At 32.1% G+C, this 19,165-nt stretch overlaps 2 protein-coding genes across 5 annotated transcripts in view; both read left to right on the forward strand.

The window, feature by feature from the left end:
- Positions 1-19,165, forward strand: part of LOC114330869 (3-hydroxyisobutyrate dehydrogenase, mitochondrial) — a 206,777-nt gene that overhangs the window by 65,707 nt on the left and 121,905 nt on the right. The gene's annotated exons all lie outside the window — the stretch shown is intronic.
- The window catches only part of LOC126878439 (short stature homeobox protein-like), a 73,736-nt gene that overhangs the window by 1,692 nt on the left and 52,879 nt on the right, over positions 1-19,165 (forward strand). The window contains exons 2-3 of the mRNA XM_050656466.1: positions 2,125-2,298; positions 6,608-6,787. Coding sequence (XP_050512423.1) covers positions 2,125-2,298; positions 6,608-6,787 — 354 coding nt within the window. The remainder of the gene's footprint in view (positions 1-2,124; positions 2,299-6,607; positions 6,788-19,165) is intronic.

Consider the following 19,165-nt stretch of genomic DNA (forward strand, 5'->3'; position numbering starts at 1 on the left):
TCCTCATGAAAAGAACCATACAGCTATTTATTGAGATGTGGAAACAATATTATATTAGAACATTGTATCTATTGTCATTTAAATCATGCATTTGTTATTTAAGTATATTATTTATTATATTATTAATTGTTTTTTTCCTCTGATTCTGGCCTTGGTTTAGAACTAGAACCTTTAGCCACGTAATTGTATAACTTATCACTAACTCAGGTGTAATGTGTAGTGTGTGTGTTGAGTAAGTGTCTTGTTACTTTGCAAAGTTGACGTCATTGTCTTTGCAAAGAGACGCTAATTGTATCCGAACGTCTGCGGTCCCTCCGGTGAGTACCGATCCCACAAGGACAGTAACTATTTTCATTTATTAATTTATAATAAATGAAAAAATCTCTGATTAATTGTTTATTGTATAGTGTGTAAAACGGTCATAATAATTGAAAAAAATGGATGTTGTATCTTTCCGAGGTACAGATATGTATGTTGTAACCAATATTTCAACTGCTATTGTTCCAAGAAATATGTTCGCTTTAACTGATTTGTTCGTTATAAGCAATATAAATGCTTTTTTTATATGTCATTTTATGGGACCTACTGTTTTGTTCGTTATATCCGATTGTATGTTATAGCCGGTGTCGTTGTAAACGATTTTGACTGATATTTTATAGCCTTATTCTTTAATAATATCGCTCTAATAATGTTGTTGCTAGATGGGTAAATGCCATTGTATACTGGGTCTAACATTCGTACTGTTTTTTCTCAAATTTAGGAACATCCTGTGGAATATTCTAGCAATTATAAAATATTGAAATTAATACTCAACTGTAGTGTTAGGGCTTTCTGAACATTTTGTTTTTTGATTCATTAGCTTATGTTAGATAATAAAAGAAATAATGTCGGTGAAAACACAGTAAACAGCGATGCACAAGCCCTTTTAGGAGTCCGTGTATGGAGAAGAGCAGCCACAGACAAGGAAGGGTGGAGGCAAAAAATAAAGGAGGCCAAGGCTCAATTTGGGCTGTAGTGCCGTAGAAGACAAAGAAGAAGAAGATGTGACAATACCTCCTATCTGCTTTTTCGTGAGTTTTTTAGGAGTGACGAAAAACCTTTTTTAGGGTCATCTTCTGTTATCATATGTAAGTTTTGACTTATTATATAGTAACTACCTAGTAGAATTTACTACAAAAAAGTCAAAAAATATCTTATAAAAACAGGAGGTGGCCCTAAAAAGACTTTTTCGTCTCTCCTAAAAACTCACGAAAAAGCAGATAGGAAGTATTGTCACATCACCGACGATATGTACTTTTATATTTCAAATGAGGTTTGCTACAGTTGGAAAAATGAAAGAATACCCATGAACGATCACATCAATCACAAATTTTGTATTTGCTGTTTTGTTTCCATAAATGACAAATGAGAGAGATAGACTATTAATAATCTGAATAATATGTGATTGATGTGATCTTTCATGGGTATTCTTTCATTTTTCCTACTGTATTTGGTCTTGATCAATGTGATTCCAAATCTCGAGAGCTGCTGTTTCTATGTCTTGTTAGGTTCCAGGAGGTAGCAAACGCTGTTGTAGTCTTCTGCCAATTATGTCCCACAAATGTTCGATCGGGTTAAGATCTGGACTATGGGGTGGCCAATTCCAAGTCCAAATATTTATCTGTTGCAAATATTCAGTTAGGTACAGTTTGTGCAATATGAGGTCTATTATATGATTTCAACGAAATTAATATACTTTAAAGACTTTATTTATATTTTATTTAAATATTAAAATAATTTTAATACTTACTACTTTCCAAAAATTTTTATTAAAACAATGCCAAAAATTAAAAAAATAAAAGAATAAAACACATTGAATAAAAGAATAAAACAGAAACACATTGAAAAATGCCACAAAGAAATGATTTCTGAACAATAACCATTGGCAAAAATGTTAACTAAATAGGTATTTTCTGAAAATAAAATTATTTAATAAATATACTTACAATCATAAAATGTATAAAAAGAAATAAAAAAAAGTTCACATTGGGGATCGAACCCACGTATACATAAAAATGTGTAGGGAAGTCAAGACTTTTTGATATTTAACCATAAAATTTAGTTAAATAAATTGTTCTCTTATAGAATTTCCAAGTAGTCCTTCATTATTAAGAAAATCCATATTGGGTGATGTATCTGTTGAAATTACTCCAAATGATGTTATCAGTGATACTGAATATGAGAATGATAAATCTGTTTATGAAGCTCATCTTAGTTCGAATTTGCAAAATGTATCTCTTAAATTAAATGAAAAAGAAGGTAAGCCTAAATATAATAAAAATCGGTTAAAATAAATTTTATATTATATAACTGTTGTTTCAAAAATCTCTAGGTATGTACTACCTAAGTAAACTACAAATATCTTGGTATGTATCAATATTTCGCGCAATGGAACATTAGACAAAGCCATAAGCCATAAGAGAAAGAAATATGTCAGGTAGAAAAGCCATCACAATGTTAAACAGCGTTTTACCAATCCATCAGCAATGGACCAATCCATCAGCAAAGAAAACAAAAAGAGGATATGAGACTTGGTGTGAGTTTTTATTGAATCTCACCCCAACAGTGGCGAAAAGGGTTTAATTATTACCTTTTGCCTAATTGGACATAGGTGAATATTTTAGGACCACACGCATATGTCCCAAAGCAGGGAGTCCTTCGATATTAACAAACTAGTGAACTTTTAAAGCTACTGGTTCTGAGAATTTATTTGGTCTGGTTTTATAGTTACTAATTAACACGACATGAAGGGTTGTGCACACGAGAAATAAAAGTGATAAGCGACAAAAACATTTATTAACAACGAGTTTGACAAATAAGAGGCTTAACGATAAATTATGTTAGTAGTGAAAGAGAGATAAAGAGTCTATTATACAAATTTCCGTGTTGACAATTAGCGAGAAGGGTAATTATTGCGAGAGCTTAACGTATTTTCACGAAGAAAAGAGGAGCACACACTTAACACCTCGCCTTAGAGAGGCTGGCGATAGACTACTCAGTTTTTATTCTAAAACTGCAATATTTTGTTAAGGGTAAGAATGTCACTCAACAAGAGCGTATCCATGGCATCCACACATGTTTATACCCTTGCGACCACAGAAGACGCCAAAGCAGCAACCATAATGTCCATTATCTTTTGTGCCCTAACACAACACTAACACTCAAGTTTTCAGAGAATTAAATCTTTCAATTCAAACACAATACAGATTGTCCCAACAGACTTACAAGAGAGATTTACATAAATGCGAAATAATTTAACTGTTGTTTCCACAACAAGACTATTGTGAAAAGTATCACTCTATACAGCTGTGAGGTATGGCCACCGAAAGAGTGAACACTGACAATGCTGCGAGCAACGGAAATGTATTTTTGGAGAAGAGTAGCAGGAAGATCTAGAAGAGAAAGAATTACCAACAAACTCACTAGCAATAGAGAAATAATGGGAGTCAAATGAACAATCACGGATTACTTATCGCCAAAAAAACTTATCTGGTTTGTACATATACAAAGAAGGAATGAACAACGAATACCAAAGGAAATTGGCAACTAAAATGGCAACCAGAAGGAAAGAAAAAACGAAATATGACAGAGAAAAAGCTGGAGTGAAGGAATAGACAAAGAGCTGAGGTAAAGACAACTGAAAGTCGGAAAAGAGCGGAAAATGTTATAAACCGACATGTAATAGTAGTATATGATAACTATTATATAATCTCATTTACTAATACGTAACTATAAACGTGGAAATATACAGTAAGCGTCGCCCTACTAGATACATGGGTAGGTACCTAATTGCTATGTTTATGGGCTAATCCGGTTCGTTCTCAGATGTGACTTTCATCTCTGTCATGTTACTGTCAAGAAATTATTCAAAATAATTGTTTTTCCATACAAAAATACATCAATTAATAGTATTATTACTCTGCGTTAAAATAACTTTATTCAAACACCAAGAATATTACAGTACTTTAAAACTTTAACAAAATGACAACTGTGAACATCAAAATTAGATCAGTTGTATTTAATACAGCTTTCAACTTTCTATGTTAATATTCAGTTTCTATCTATACATTTTCTGACATTCTAAACGTCACTAAACATAAAAATAAACATTGCAACAAGTGAAGGGTCCAGGACTGTAATAGCTCAATGTTCCTATGTATCTAGTAAGGTGGCGCTTACTGTATACAAACCTTATGAAGTAATACATAATATGTTAGCCTTACTGCCATCATGGTGTATAATAAAATAATGACTGTCCGAGAAGTTGACTTCATTACGACACCTGAGGAATCTAAAAACCTAGTAATTTAAATTTTTTTTGTATTTAAATGGAATTAACCTCCACCATACAAAGTACATAACACCATACAAAACCATAAAATACACCATAATTTATCACTGTGGATACAGCTACATCTACTGTATCATGGACGACTCAGAAGAAATCAGCTATTAGATATATTCGAAGAATTCAATAAAGCATACATATAGACAGGATATATAATAATGGCCTTCCATAGGTTTCCGTTCTTGTCCCTTTACTTTTCAGCCTCTATATTGCGGACATGCCTGCAACCGAATCTCGAAAGTTTGGATATGCTGACGACTGGCAACAAGTCACCAATCTTTACAAACTACAGAAATCACTCTCACGAATGACCTATCCATCCTCAGTGAATACTTTAAGAAATGGACATGACTACCAAGTATGACAAAAACTGAAGTATCAACTTTTCATCTCAACAGCAGGCTGACAAACAGAGAATTACAAGTGTATTTCAATATCAAACTGTTAAACAGAATAAATACCCGAAATACCTTGGAGTTACTCTAGACAGAACGTTCACATTCAGAGAGCACCTGGCGAAAACATCAGCAAAACTAAAAACATAAAAACAATATAATAAAGAAACTCTGCGGTACTACATGATTGTCCACAGCATCAACCTGAAAATCGTCTGCTCTTGGCCTGATATATCCGGAGGACGAATACTGTGCACTGGTGTGGTTGAATAACAGGCACACCCACCTGGTTGACACCTAACTAAACTGTGCTATGCGTATGATAAAAGGCACAATAATTATGCCCATCTCCACAATGTGGCTACTACCCACCATTAGTAGTGTGACCAACTGCAATTCAGTCGAATTCGGGACAAGGCTGAAAAAAATAACTGAAATCCGGGACTCTTCAATGAAAATCGGGCCATTTTTTTAAATATAGAACTTTAATATTATTATTTTATTGATTAAGTATTTAATATTTTTACGTTGACAATGATATTTTTAATGGGATTAAGCCACAATTGGTTGTAACGATAATTATATCTTTGTTAGTTTTTGACATTTCGACTCCCAATCCGGAAATCGTTCTCAAAACAGGAAAAAAATTAGACAATCAACTGATGTTGGATTTCCATGCAGCCTTAGGTTAATATAAAAATATCATTATCATTATTGTGGCTTAATCCCATCAAAAATACAATTCAATTCCGTTCTAACAATTCAATTTGTTGTGAATTTTTAGAATAGAATTGACCAAAACGTTGAAAATCCGGATGGCCCGGAAGCCTTGTCCGGGGCGCCGGGACACAATTTCGTAATTCGGGCAATGCCCCGAATTTTTAGGACTAGTTGGTCACACTAACCATTAGTAACATAGCGCCACCCAACCTATGCTGCGAACATGCATTGGATAAAGAATACAACAAAATCATGGATAGTCGTCAACTTCTAGTTCATAACGATATTCCCAATATTCTTGGAAACCATCCCAGATCCCGGTTACCTCCCCTGAAATCCGCTCAAGCGCTGCAGCAATCTAATTTTGAGTTAAGTGCCCGATGGAGAGAAGAATGAGAATGTAAAACAGATCCGCATTACCATAGTCTACTGGACAACGTCTCCGTGAAAGATTTGGGCAGCCCTTAATTGAATCAGAACAAACTTTGGAAGATGCGCCAACTCTCTCTACAGAGGGGGTAAACTTCCCTCGCCTTTTTGTGATTGCAGTTGCTGCAAGACAGACCAACAGGCATATTCGCGATTGAAACGGAATGTAGAGGGCAGGTCGAATGCAGGAAAATGGCCGATATAAATGGTATAAACAAACATTAAATTGAGGAATACAACAATACCGATTTGATTTAAAATATTTTAATGTAGTCAGAATGCTGAAAATTACTAAAACTTTCTAAATAGTGACCAAATTCCATTCAAATCAACAATTTTTTGGTTTGTTTATACCACTTATAGTAGTTTAAATTTATTCCGCCAGAGGTCAGATACTTTGTTTTTCATCACGAATAGTACAGGACTGCCCACACAGAGCATACACAGGCGCCACTACAGACTTTGCAATGGCAACCGAAGAGTCAATCGAATATTTAAAAAAAAACTGGACACCTGTTTGTAATGTACTGCATACTCCAATAGATAGGATGCTAGTTAACAAAGACATTTAGCTCAAAAAGAATAAAATTTGAATATAGATCATATCCTCATTTCAACATTCACATTTGTTATGACTTTTTTTCTGATTATGACAGGTTTTGTTATAATTTTTTAGGTAATTTAAATTTCCTAGCTCACAATAAAAGGAGCAACAAATTGAGAAAGATTAAAGTTGTGCAAACACAACTTAGTGATGATAGTGATGTTTCTTCTGCTGATACAAATACTGATAGTTTGAAGTCTGAAGATGTTTTCAATGGAGAAGTAGAAGAGTTTGCAAGAAAGTTGGATGATGGTAAAATAGTCTTATTATACATGTATATTTCTTTCAGTTTTTAGTAATTTACCTTCGGATTACTGTTGCAACTAGCCACCTACTAAGATGTCTATTTATTCATTTAAAATTTTTCGAAAATGTATTTACTACAATGGAAAAATTGAATAAAAATAAATCTTTATTACAATTATTGTCTAAACAACAAACATTTATTACAAAGTTGTAAATCTATTCATAGTTGCTCTGTTTTTAATAAAAAAACAATGGAAATATATACATTTACATATATTTACAACGGTGTGTATTTAAATAATCTGACGATTTGAGCGGGGCGTAAGAAAATGGGTGAGTCACAAAGTTTCACAAAAAAAAAAGCGAATATTTCGCGAAATGAACGTTAGATCGAAAAACTAAAAAATACGTGTTCAATATTTTTCAAAAATCTATCGAATGACACCAAACACGACCCCCCCCCCACGGAGATGGGGTAGGGAGTTACTTTAAAATCTCAAATAGTAGCACCCATTTTTTATTGCAGATTAGGATTCCTTACGTAAAAATAAGTAACTTTTATTCGAGACATTTTTTTCGAATTATGGATAGATGGCGCTACAATCGGAAAAAACAATTGTTGTAAATGGAAAATTAAATTCAAAAATGGAAAGTCCCCACTAAAATGGAAAACTTAACTTATTTTGGCTTTAGGACCTAATCTTCACAACCCAATAGGTTCCCATAAAGGTCGACTAACTGCAAATTTAGCATATTTAAAGCTTCATCTTCAAATAGTACATTGTCGAAGAAATCTCTCTATTGATTGATTTTGTCTAAACAAAATACTATTCTCTTTTCAAAATCTTCCTGAATTAATTCTTGGTGTAATTGAATATGGTAAGGGCGCATTCTGTTTTTGTGAAAATTCTTTGCACATAGTAGTAAGTTAGTTATTTTTCTTTGGTAACACTTCGTATACTCGTATGTGGCTTTTCAGTAACTGCCTGTAACATATTGGTTTCGTTTTCCTCTGTCTCAGTACCTACTTTTTGTTCATTCGTGTTTTTAATACATAACTGAACCAGTACGGTTAAACTGATCCTTCAATATTTCAAAGCTTGCTGTTGTAGGTTGTCGCCTCTCAGGAAACCGTTCATGATAAGTTCTTTCTGATAGTAACGCAGTTTTATTGCATTCCCCCAATATCCAGATCATACCTACCATTTTATCAATATTTAAATTCATCTTAACTCTTTAGTAAGTTTATACACAAAAAATTGTGGTGAACTGTCAGTTTTAGACAATTCAATCATAGCTTACTTAAAATGTGTAAAAATTTAGGCTCCTAATTAATAATTTACATTGTACTTTAAAAAATGAAAATATCTCAAAAACTAATAAATTTAAACATAGGAAATATTAAATAAATATTAAACTATGACAATCAATAAAATAAATGAATTTCAAAATTGTCAAAAAATACATTTTTGGAATCAATAAAAAAATATGGCAGTAATAGATCATTCTTATTGTGCTTCTTTTAATTATAAATGGAGTTGAACTTGTTACGATTTTCATAGAAAATTGGTTATAACTAGAGAGCGGAATATATGCAGCACAACGTTACCAAAATATGCGCATATATATGCATTACTTTTACTACAAATATGCAGGTATTTTTTCTAAATTAGTCTAAATATGCAAATGCATATTAAAAATACTCAAAAATAAAACAATATATTAAATATAAACATTTATGTTTAAAAAATTCAACCTACATTTATGTTTAATACATATTTATTTTTCACATAAAAACAAATGAAATGACACACAAAAACTGATAATTAAATTAAGAATCTAAATTATAGTATGAATTTATAATCAAATATTTTTCAAAATTTTCAACTAGCAACTTTTGCCTTCTATCACTAAAAACGTGTTTGGACATAGAAAGGCCCGGTGCAAATTGATCCTAAGCCAGACACAACCTGCGTCGGCAGACTGCGTAGACCGATCTGCGCATCCTACTATCAGTTCATGCGTCCGAAGGTCGAGCTGTGGGGGTTTTGGCAGTTTTGGCGGTTGGTGTTTGGTGTCATTGGATAAATTTTTGAAAATGATTGAACACGTATTTTTCAGTTTTTCGATCCGATGTTTAGTTCGCGAAATATTCGACCGTTCCACTACTTTTGGGTCACCCTGTATATTTACTCACGGTTTTTGCTCGGGATTTTAACTGCTTGGATTAACATAAAATTTGGCATACACATGACTAACATGTCAAAGAAAAAAAGTGATATTGTACCGATGTGTGCTTTTGTCCTGGGGGTGAGTACCATCTCTTCTCGGGGGTGAAAAACATAAATATGTTCAAAATAAGTCCGGAAGTGGATAAACGGCCAACGGCAACCACTTTTGCTTTATAGTTTTTGAGTAGTTTTTTCATTAAATCAATACTTTTCGAGTTATTTGCGAGTGAATATCGTCCCTGCCATTTCCAACTATCGAATGTGAAAAGTGGTACATTTCAAGAAAGCAAAATAACTCTTTTTTAGAGACTCCTAAGTCAGCGCATTGACAATTGGAAAAATTTTTATATTTTTTGTATGTAATGTTTAATCCTTGTTAGACTGATAACAAATTTGAACTGCTTATCATTTTTGTTTCCAAAAAATCACATTCGTTACTTTGCTTTTTGTATAAATCAAATATTTGTTTCGGTCCGATGTTTCAAAGTAGCGAATGTATAATAGTGAATAACTGTATAATCATATAATGAAAATCCGTTAAAATGAAATCATAAACTGCCTCAGAAGAATTTCTTGGAAGCGATACTGAAAAAAAATTTGTACAAATTGTAAACACGTGCATTTTGTTCTCCTCAGTAGTTTAGCATTTTCGACGGTTTACAGATTATAATTTTGAATAACTGTTATAAATTACAACACAAACACAAACGAATGTGACACATTCGAAATTTAGCGTTGTACAAATATACCTTTAGTTATATTATTTATACAAAACAAAAGTATCGAATATACCATTTTCGTCAGTTTGCAGTCAACCAAATGGAAAAATGTTCATATTCCATAGTTTAAACAGCATATTTCCCGCGCTCCTAATCAAGCTACAATAACGAGAATTTGCCACAAGATGTATCACGTACAATGCGAGGACAATGTATCGAATATGAAAAACCCGATGCCCGATGTTATGTTTCACATTCGACGTCATTCGATAGTTGGAAATGGTAGGGCCGAATATTTTTCAACAAAAAAGAAACACGTTTTAGAGACGATTTTTCGCAAATAACGCAAAAAGCAAGTATTTTATCGAAAAAAATATTCTTAGCAAAAATATAGGATAGGTATAAAAAAGTGAAAAACTGGTATACAGTATACATACGTATGATTTTTTTTTAATTTGGAAAAAATTTGATTTTTTTCAAAATAACTTAAAAATTATTGTCTAGTGATACCAAAAATCTCAAAGAGTAAAAAAATATAGGTTTTACTTTTCTGAATATTTTGGATTTTTTGTTTATCTGTAAAACAAAAAGATATATCTGTTCAAAATTTGCATACACTTTGTATACTGTGATTAGTTACTCGTTCAAACCCTTTCAACTAGAGGCCTTTCAAAAATAAGCTCTTTGAACCGATGAAACTTACAGGTGATATAAGCAATACATAAAAAGTAACCGGTAAAGCGGTAACAATTAATTTCATTTGGGATGCTAATTAGAGGGTGATTTTCACGATTTTTTTTTTCCAAAAAAAAAAGGGACTTACTTTATTATGATCGTAACTTGCTTACTATTGGAGTTTTTTAAAAACAAAAATAAAGTTTTTTAAAACACTTTAAAAAAGTTGTGATGTGTTTTCCTCAAAAGTTCTCAATTTTTTGGTTATTTCACGTTGAAATATTCGGAATTTGATGAACAAGAACTTACTTTTCATTAGCTACAACCAGGGCCGTAACTACTATGTTGGGGGCCCCGGGGCAAACGTCATCTGGGGGACCTTTACCGGGGGGTCTGGGGGTTTACCCCCAGCGGAAGGGGGGATTCCGGAAAAATGTTTGACATTTAACCCCTTGAAAACGCATTTTAATGCATTCCATGACTGAAATTTTTTGTACCTTCATATTGCTATTTTAGACCAACACAAAAAATTTTGAAATCACCTTATTTTAAGCTAAATAATTTTGCAAGTACCATCAATATAACATCTTTTCTGTTTTCATAAAAAAGATACTATAATGTTAATTACATTGTTCGGCTACAATGTTCTTACATCTGTTGGCAAATCTGAAACAAAAATGTTATATGATATGGGCGATTAAATTTACTCTCCTGAGGCATCCCTTCCTACACTTGTAGCTTAGCCCGGACCCGCTCTTCCAATGGCATTTTAGGTTTTATTACGCGGAAATAACTAATTTCCTAAGTAATAATTTAAATTTTTATGTTAAGGTCTCAGGGCCCCAGCTTCGCCCAGGCCTCAGGGGCTTCTGTTCTATTCGAATTGCATTTTAGTCAAAAATACAAATTTTCCCAGCGAAAAATTAAAACTTTATGTTGAGGTCTAGGGTGCCCCTGTAAGATCTTTTTAAAATTGTGTCAGTTGAAAATATTTAGTTGGGATCGGCTTTTAAAGCACATATTTTTATATTCCTCGTTAAAATTTATGCACACCCAAAGAAAAAGCGGCCCCTGCGGGGCCCCTCTTGCCTGGGGGCCCCGGGGCAATGCCCCGGTTGCCCCAATGGTAGTTACGGCCCTGGCTACAACTTGGTTTCTACTGGGTCTGCAGACTTCACCATTTTTTTACATACACCATTTTTTTTCACTTTTTTGTAAGCTATATTTTTACTTAGAATTTTTTTTCGATAAAATGATTACTTTTTGAGTTATTTGGGAAAAATTGTCTAAAAATGTGTTTTGAAAAATGAGCATATTCACTAGCAAATAAATCGAAAAGTATTTTTTACTAAAAAGTAACTTTATTAAGAGCACAGGCGCAAATATTTTACGGCTATCCCTACTTTTTCTTCCTTTACACGGCAAATTACGTATAGTAAAATTTTCACTGGTATGGATATGTACATAAAGATAATTGACAGTGGCATTGTTACCATTAACTTCGAGATGACTTTTGAATGTTCTTGGATAACCGTTACTGGTATAATTGCATAAATTATTAATACTCTGGGCTAATTAGCAAGATACTAGGAAAAGTTATTTACCAGCAATTTTATTGCTGGACTCGAATCTTATGATTGTATATATTAATAATATAGGTATGCAAAGTCCGCAGAAAGATTTTAACTTTCCACCAAAAACACCCAAATAAAAATTCACCGTAATTAAATACTGCATAGAGACGTGTTTTCCTCAATTTACTTCGACGAAAATTTTCCCCGGAAAATGCGGGGTTTTCCAACAAAATCTTTAATTTTCAACTAAAATTTTAGATAAGTAATTGTTTATTAATAATTAAATAACTTGGTAGCATGACAGCTCTTTTCATATAGATTATAATTCCAGAAGCCGATGGAAATTAAATGAACAGTTTAGCAACAATTGAATTGTTAATAAAAATTTACCGTCGCTATAATAACCACAATAATTATGATACATAAGAATAACTATAATTTTTGTATAACAAGATATTGTACCTATCTAATGTACTTTACAGAATTGAAATTGGACTATTTAAGCGGCCTCAGGAATATTTTAAAATTATAAACAATTTTTTGGCTTATAAACAAATAGAATATATCGTGAAATATTAAATTAAATTAAATCATAAAAATGGTATTGGAAAAAAAAGCGTCAGGAGGTTTCTTTTAAAAGAAAAACCTTTAATTGTGATGAGTGGTTCCTGAGGCATAACCGGTCAAAGTTGATCGGCATTTACAGCAAAGATATAAACAATAGGATCATAATTATCAAACCATCACCTTTTTATTTTTATCCTCTTTCTTTACACCAATTTTTGTATTTTTAAAACAATGATAACATATATTATTATAATAAAAACTATCGATATTACAAGTGAAAATTGCCAAAAATAGCAAAATTCCAATCAAAAATTAGGTTGGAGAAAATGTAATCTCAAAGTTCAATATCGGTATACGTTAAATAAATGCATTTTCTCGGCTTCCCATGGAGCAATTTTCTTCATTATTCTTTTGTTCCCAAGTAACTCGGGTAGAGCCATCTAACTAACACGTTATTAAATGTCAAACTTGCTCTTGTTGTGATATAATAGATTAATTTATTTATAAGAAAAGAAAACTACACATTTTTTCCAGTTGTAGACTTTTTTTAGATAAACTTACTAAAAGTGTATCTTTTAACGTTAAAAACACAAATATTCTCATTTGAAAGCTGTATAATTATTTAAACAATCTTTATTTAAACAAATTAAAAAACTTTGTTATAATAAATAAATTCATTTATTATAACAAAACAAAAGCAACTTTGACATTTAATAATACGTTAGTTAGATGGCTCTACTCGAGTTACTTGGGGACAAAAAAAGAATGAAGAAAATTGCTCCTTGAGAAGCCGAGAAATAGCTATTTGTATAACAAGGGAGGAAAGTGCTACTTTTCCTCCCGAGAATGAAGTTTACAGTAATCATTCAAGGGAGGAAAAGGCACTTTACTCCCTTGTTATACATATGGCTTTTCCACCTTCCTCAAATAACAAGTAATTTTTTCATTTTTACTTAATTTATTTATGTAACTAACCAACAAAATTTATTAGAACTAAAACTAACAAGTAGGTACAATATAACTGTCAACTGTCAAATATAAGTCAAATTATTTATGTAAACATTGTTAAAACAAAATAACAATTTATTGTTTTTTATCATTCTGCAAAGTACAGGGTGTTTTATAAATAAACGTTAAAATGTATAGATACTTACGTAATAGAAAATAGATATTGTACAAATAAGTTATATGTCATGAATGAAATACCATGACGTCACTTTTAACTTTGCTCCCTACAATCATCTCCGGAAAAGTATACTTTCGGTAGAGGTAGGTGGAAAATGCATTTTTTCTACAACCACTATTCAAAGTGCACTTTTCTGCACGGTTTTATGTTAGCAAACTTGATATTTTCTCACAGTATAAGATATTTGACATTAGTGTGCAGAAAAGTGACGTTTCTGTGCCGTAAAGTGACGTTTCTGTGCCGCAAAGTTCTTTTCTGCACAGTTGACTACCTCATTCTGAGTAACGTTATATTCTGTTTACATCCGTGGACTAGCGCATTCTGTGTAACGTTATATTCTGTTTACATCCGTGGTTAAACTTTAGACAAATATATAACCTATAAGACAATTATTATATTTAACTATAGCATAGAAACTAAATTATGGATGTTACAACTGTTTTATTTTACAATTTTATTCTTATTAAATATTTTATAATTATCAAATAACCAATAAGGATTTAGCAACCTGTGCAAGAGACGTTGAATGAAGTAGGTTTTGTGTAAATCCGTGACTGCATAAATATAATGTCAATAATGTGTAATAATTGTTTAAATTTAAACAAACTAAGGCAGTGCATTAATTTTTTAACTGATTTCTGTGCAATTTATTTAGGTATAAGGAATTTAAATTGATGAGTAGGTATTAATTAAATACAGTTTAAAATTTATCACATAGGTACCTATTATAATTAATCGTCGTTTGGAAATTGTGATTTTTATTTTTAGGAAAAACTGTGCTTGTAGAAAAAGTATAGTGTGAAACACGTGCAGAAAGATAATTTCTCACTCGTTTGAATTGCGGCACTCGCTTGCGCTCGTACCGCAACTTTTCAAACTCGTGAGAAATTAGTATCTTTCTGCACTTGTTGCACAATATACTATTTTTAACGTATACCGATTTTGAACTTTGAGATTACATTTTCTCCAACCTAATTTTTGATTGGAATTTTGCTATTTTTGGCAATTTTCACTCGTAATATCGATAGTTTTTATTATAGTACTATATGTTATGATTCTTTTAAAGATATGAAAATTGGTGTGGAGAAAGAGGATAAAAATAAATAGATGATGGTTTGAAAACTATGATCTTACTCTTTATACCTTTGCCGTAAATGCCGGTCAACTTTGACCGATTGTATCTCAGGAACCACTTATCAGAATTAAATGTTTTTTCTTTTAAAAGAAGCGTCCTGCCGCTTTTTTACAATACCGTTTTCATGATTTAATTTAATTTAATATTTTTCGAGATATTCTATTTGTTTATAAGCCAAAAAAATTGTTTATAATTTTAAAATATTCCTGAGGCCGCTTAAATAGTCCAATTTCAATTCTGTAAAGTAGATTAGATAGGTACAGTGTCTTTTTATACAAAAATCATAGTTATTCTTATGTATCGTAATTATTGTGGTTATTATAGTGACCGTAAATTTTTTCAATTATTGCTAAACTGTTCATTCAATTTCCATCGGTTTCTGGAATTATAATCTATACGAAAAGAGCTTTTATGCTACCAAGTTCGAAGTAAATCGGGAAAAACACGTCTCTATGCAGAATTTAATTGCGGTGAATTTTTAATTGGGTGTTTTTGGTTGAAAGTTAAAATCTTTGGAGTTATAAAGCAAAAATTGAAAAAACACGATTTTCGAGTGCCATTTTGTTTATAAAAAAGTAGCACACTATCTGCGGACTTTGTATACCTATATTATTAATATATACAATCATAAGATTCGATTCCAACAATAAAATTGCTGGTAAATAACTTTTTCCAAAAATGGCCTATTCTCCGAGAACCTGCCCAGACTATAATTCATTTAATTAATATGATATTTTTTTCACTAACTATGTATTCAGTGATTAAACTAATTTTTTTACAACCGTGTTAAAAATGCAATTTTTAGCACTCCATACGAGCGTTAAAAATGCTACTTTAAGGCACTAGTGCTTTAATAGCTATTTGTATAACAAGGGAGGAAAGTGCTACTTTTCCTCCCGAGAATGAAGTTTACTGCCCGACGCGTAGCGGAGGGCAGTAATCATTCAAGGGAGGAAAAGGCACTTTACTCCCATATTATACATATGGTTTTTCCACCTTCCTCAAATAACAAGTCATTTTTTCATTTTTACTTAATTTATTTATGTAACTAACCAACAAAATTTATTAGAACTAAAACTAACAAGTACGTACAATATAACTGTCAACTGTCAAATATAAGTCAAATTAATAATGTAAACATTGTTAAATCAAAATAACAATTTACTGTTTTTTACCATTCTGCAAAATACAAAGTGTTTTATAAATAAACGTTAAAATGTATAGAAATTTACGTAATAGAAAATAGATATTGTACAGGGCGTCAATAAGTTACATTTCATGAATGAAATACCATGACGTCACTTTTACTTTCCTCCCTAGGGAGGAAAAATATTTTCCTCCCTAGGGAGGAAAAGTAAAAGTGACGTCATGGTATTTCATTCATGAAATATAACTTATTGACGCTCTGTGAAATTTAAAAAATAATCGTAAAACATATAAAAACTCGTTAAAAGTATAAAGTCTTGAAAAAGATAACCTCTTTAAAAGAAGTCGTACAACATTATACAGTAGAACATTTTAAAGGTAATTGATTTCTATTCCTCTTACATGTACCATTACATAAGCCTAAAGTTACGTAGAAAAAAGTTACAGAACAATATTTGCGAAATAACAAGGAAAATTGCCCAAAATTGCAGTGAGTGGCGAACTTTCAAAAATCATATTTCGAAAACTGTAAATCCTAATGACCTCTACCAAACATCATTTTAAAGAAAAAATATGTAAGTTTTTTTTCTGTGAAGCAATGTCTATACCTATATCCCCGTGGACAAAAGTTATGGGACAAAAAACAAAATTTCTTTCTTTTGGGTTTCTTTGTGCTTTTTCTTTTGAATATATTTTTGTAAAAAAAAGTATCTTTGACTTTAAAAAGTTATATTTAGATAGGAAATTTAACCAGAAACAATTTTTATGTAGACGTGTTTGTACCAAAAGTGCATAGAACTCACCCAAATGTAACCTGTGCCCAAGGACTAATTCACCCATTTCTCAAAAACGCACCCCTTTAAATGGTAGCACTCCACGGTTTTTTCATATATAGAGATTCATTGACCATATGAAATAATAAAACTCCGTTAACGTTGTAGTTCCTTTCTATAGTACGTAATCAATAGCCTATAACTAATTAATCATAAAATAATATCTACGCTAAATATATAAACAGTCGCAAATGTTGCTTATCGATTCTAAATAGATCCTTAAATTTACATGACACACTCCAAATCTGACGCGTTGCACGTCATGATCATCAAAAGGGGTAGTCAGCGACCAGCGACGTGAATAACAATTTAATATTCTGGCTGAATGTATTTGTACGATTCATTCGTTATTCAGGAACCCTACATTAAACAGTTTACATGATTGTTATTTTCATGATATACGCACTCAAATGCTTTTTTTGCACTCAAATATACGCTGCACACATTTTGCACACAAATGCACTCAAATATACGCTGCTTTTAACACATAGGCGCAGTATTGTAGCTCTTAAATAATTAAATTATAATACAAGTATTGATTATTGTAGTTAAGTGTATTCATAGTGGTAACAAATAAAGAAATAAAATAACAGGGACTCATAGGGATAACAAGAAAGAGAATAAAGGAAAATGAGTTTATAATCCTTTATACTTGAGGAATAGAGAGGTAATAAATAGGATTTTGGTACTTATACTAAATTTACAATCAAGATGCAGTAGAAATAAACAAACCAAGACACGTTAAATGCTACTAGGAACACTCCGGAATCATAATTTACAATGTATATACTTACATTGTAAATCTCAAATCATGATTTCCAAAGTTTATACATTGTAAATTACGATTCGGGAGTGCTCCTAGTAGCATTTAACGTGTCTTGGTTTGTTTATTTCTACTGCATCTTGATTGTACATTTATGTATAGTTAAAAATTAATGCTCTGTCCGTAAGTAACGTGATTTATTTGGAGGTAATTTTTAAAAAAAAAAAGAATTTCTTTTAAAATTTTTTATAATCATACAAAAGAACAATTCTTTACAACTACTTCTTAAAGAGAATTTCTTTTGAATTTTGGCCGTTACTGCGTGGTTAAGATGGTCGATTCTAAAGTTCCAATTCACGATGAGGCGTTCGAGCATTTCGATTGGTATTTGACCAGTGACTTGAGTAATATTGGCCTACAATGTCGATATCGTAGCCGGTTTATTCATGTAGACTTTGGACTTTAAGTAGCCCCAAAAAAATCTAGAGGTGTGATGTCACAGGATCTAGGCTGCTAATTCACTGGTTCGACGCCGAAGCGTGAAATAAATTATTGTTCACCGAATCGTTCTCGCAGTAAGCCCATGCCTTCGAGGGCGGTATGACAAGTGACGCCATCTTGTTGGAACCAAATGTCATCGAGACTACGAGCATCAGTTTCAGGCACCAAATAGTCCGTTATCATGGCGCGATAAGGGTCTCCAGTCACAATAATATTCTGGCCGGCTTCTGTTTTAAAGAAATATGGACGGACGATTCCACCGGCCCATGGAAACACACCAAACAGTTGTTTTTTCTGGATGTAATGACAACTCTTGGAACTCTTCGGGTTGTTCATTACCCCGAATATGGGCATTTTGCATAGTCACTTACCCATCAAGACAAAAATGGGCCGTATCAGAAAACAATTTTTTTTTTCGAAAACAGTGGATCTTCTGCAAACTTATCAAGAGCCCATCAACTGAGACGGCGAGGATTAGGTAGGGCGGTTGCCTTCAGCTCTTGAATTAATTGAATTTTGTGTACTTTTAAACCAAGATTCTTACGTAAAATACGTTTAGTTATTACGTACGACAAGCCAAGCTGTTAAGAACGGCTACGAATCGATTTTTCATTATTTTGCGTATAAGTACCTACTATCTGCTACCACGGCTATATATTTTTTGTATGTATATAAATGTCAAACAATACTGAACAAAAACGCAACGTCAGGTGACACGATTCATGCATGCTACCTCTAAATGAATTACCTATTACAAAAAGAAAATGTCTAATAGCGTCATAGAATAATCAATGGACTATTGTCATTTTTATGAACATGTAATGGATAAAATTTCATTAGAAGAGGATTAACACAACATTAGTGAAAATGGCGCTTTTCTAGTGCAAGGAAATGCAAATTCATTGCCTTTTATCCAAAGTTTTTAATAAATAATATAAGATTTAGAGCTTTATTATTCGATTAGCAACCTATTCTTCTTTTATCCTTTAAGAAGAAAGTCAGATTAACTGAAAGAGAAGGCTTGGAGTAGATAATTTTACCATCACTGATATTA

This window comes from Diabrotica virgifera, chromosome 7 (genome assembly GCF_917563875.1).
Source record: "Diabrotica virgifera virgifera chromosome 7, PGI_DIABVI_V3a".
NCBI classification, from domain to species: domain Eukaryota; kingdom Metazoa; phylum Arthropoda; class Insecta; order Coleoptera; family Chrysomelidae; genus Diabrotica; species Diabrotica virgifera.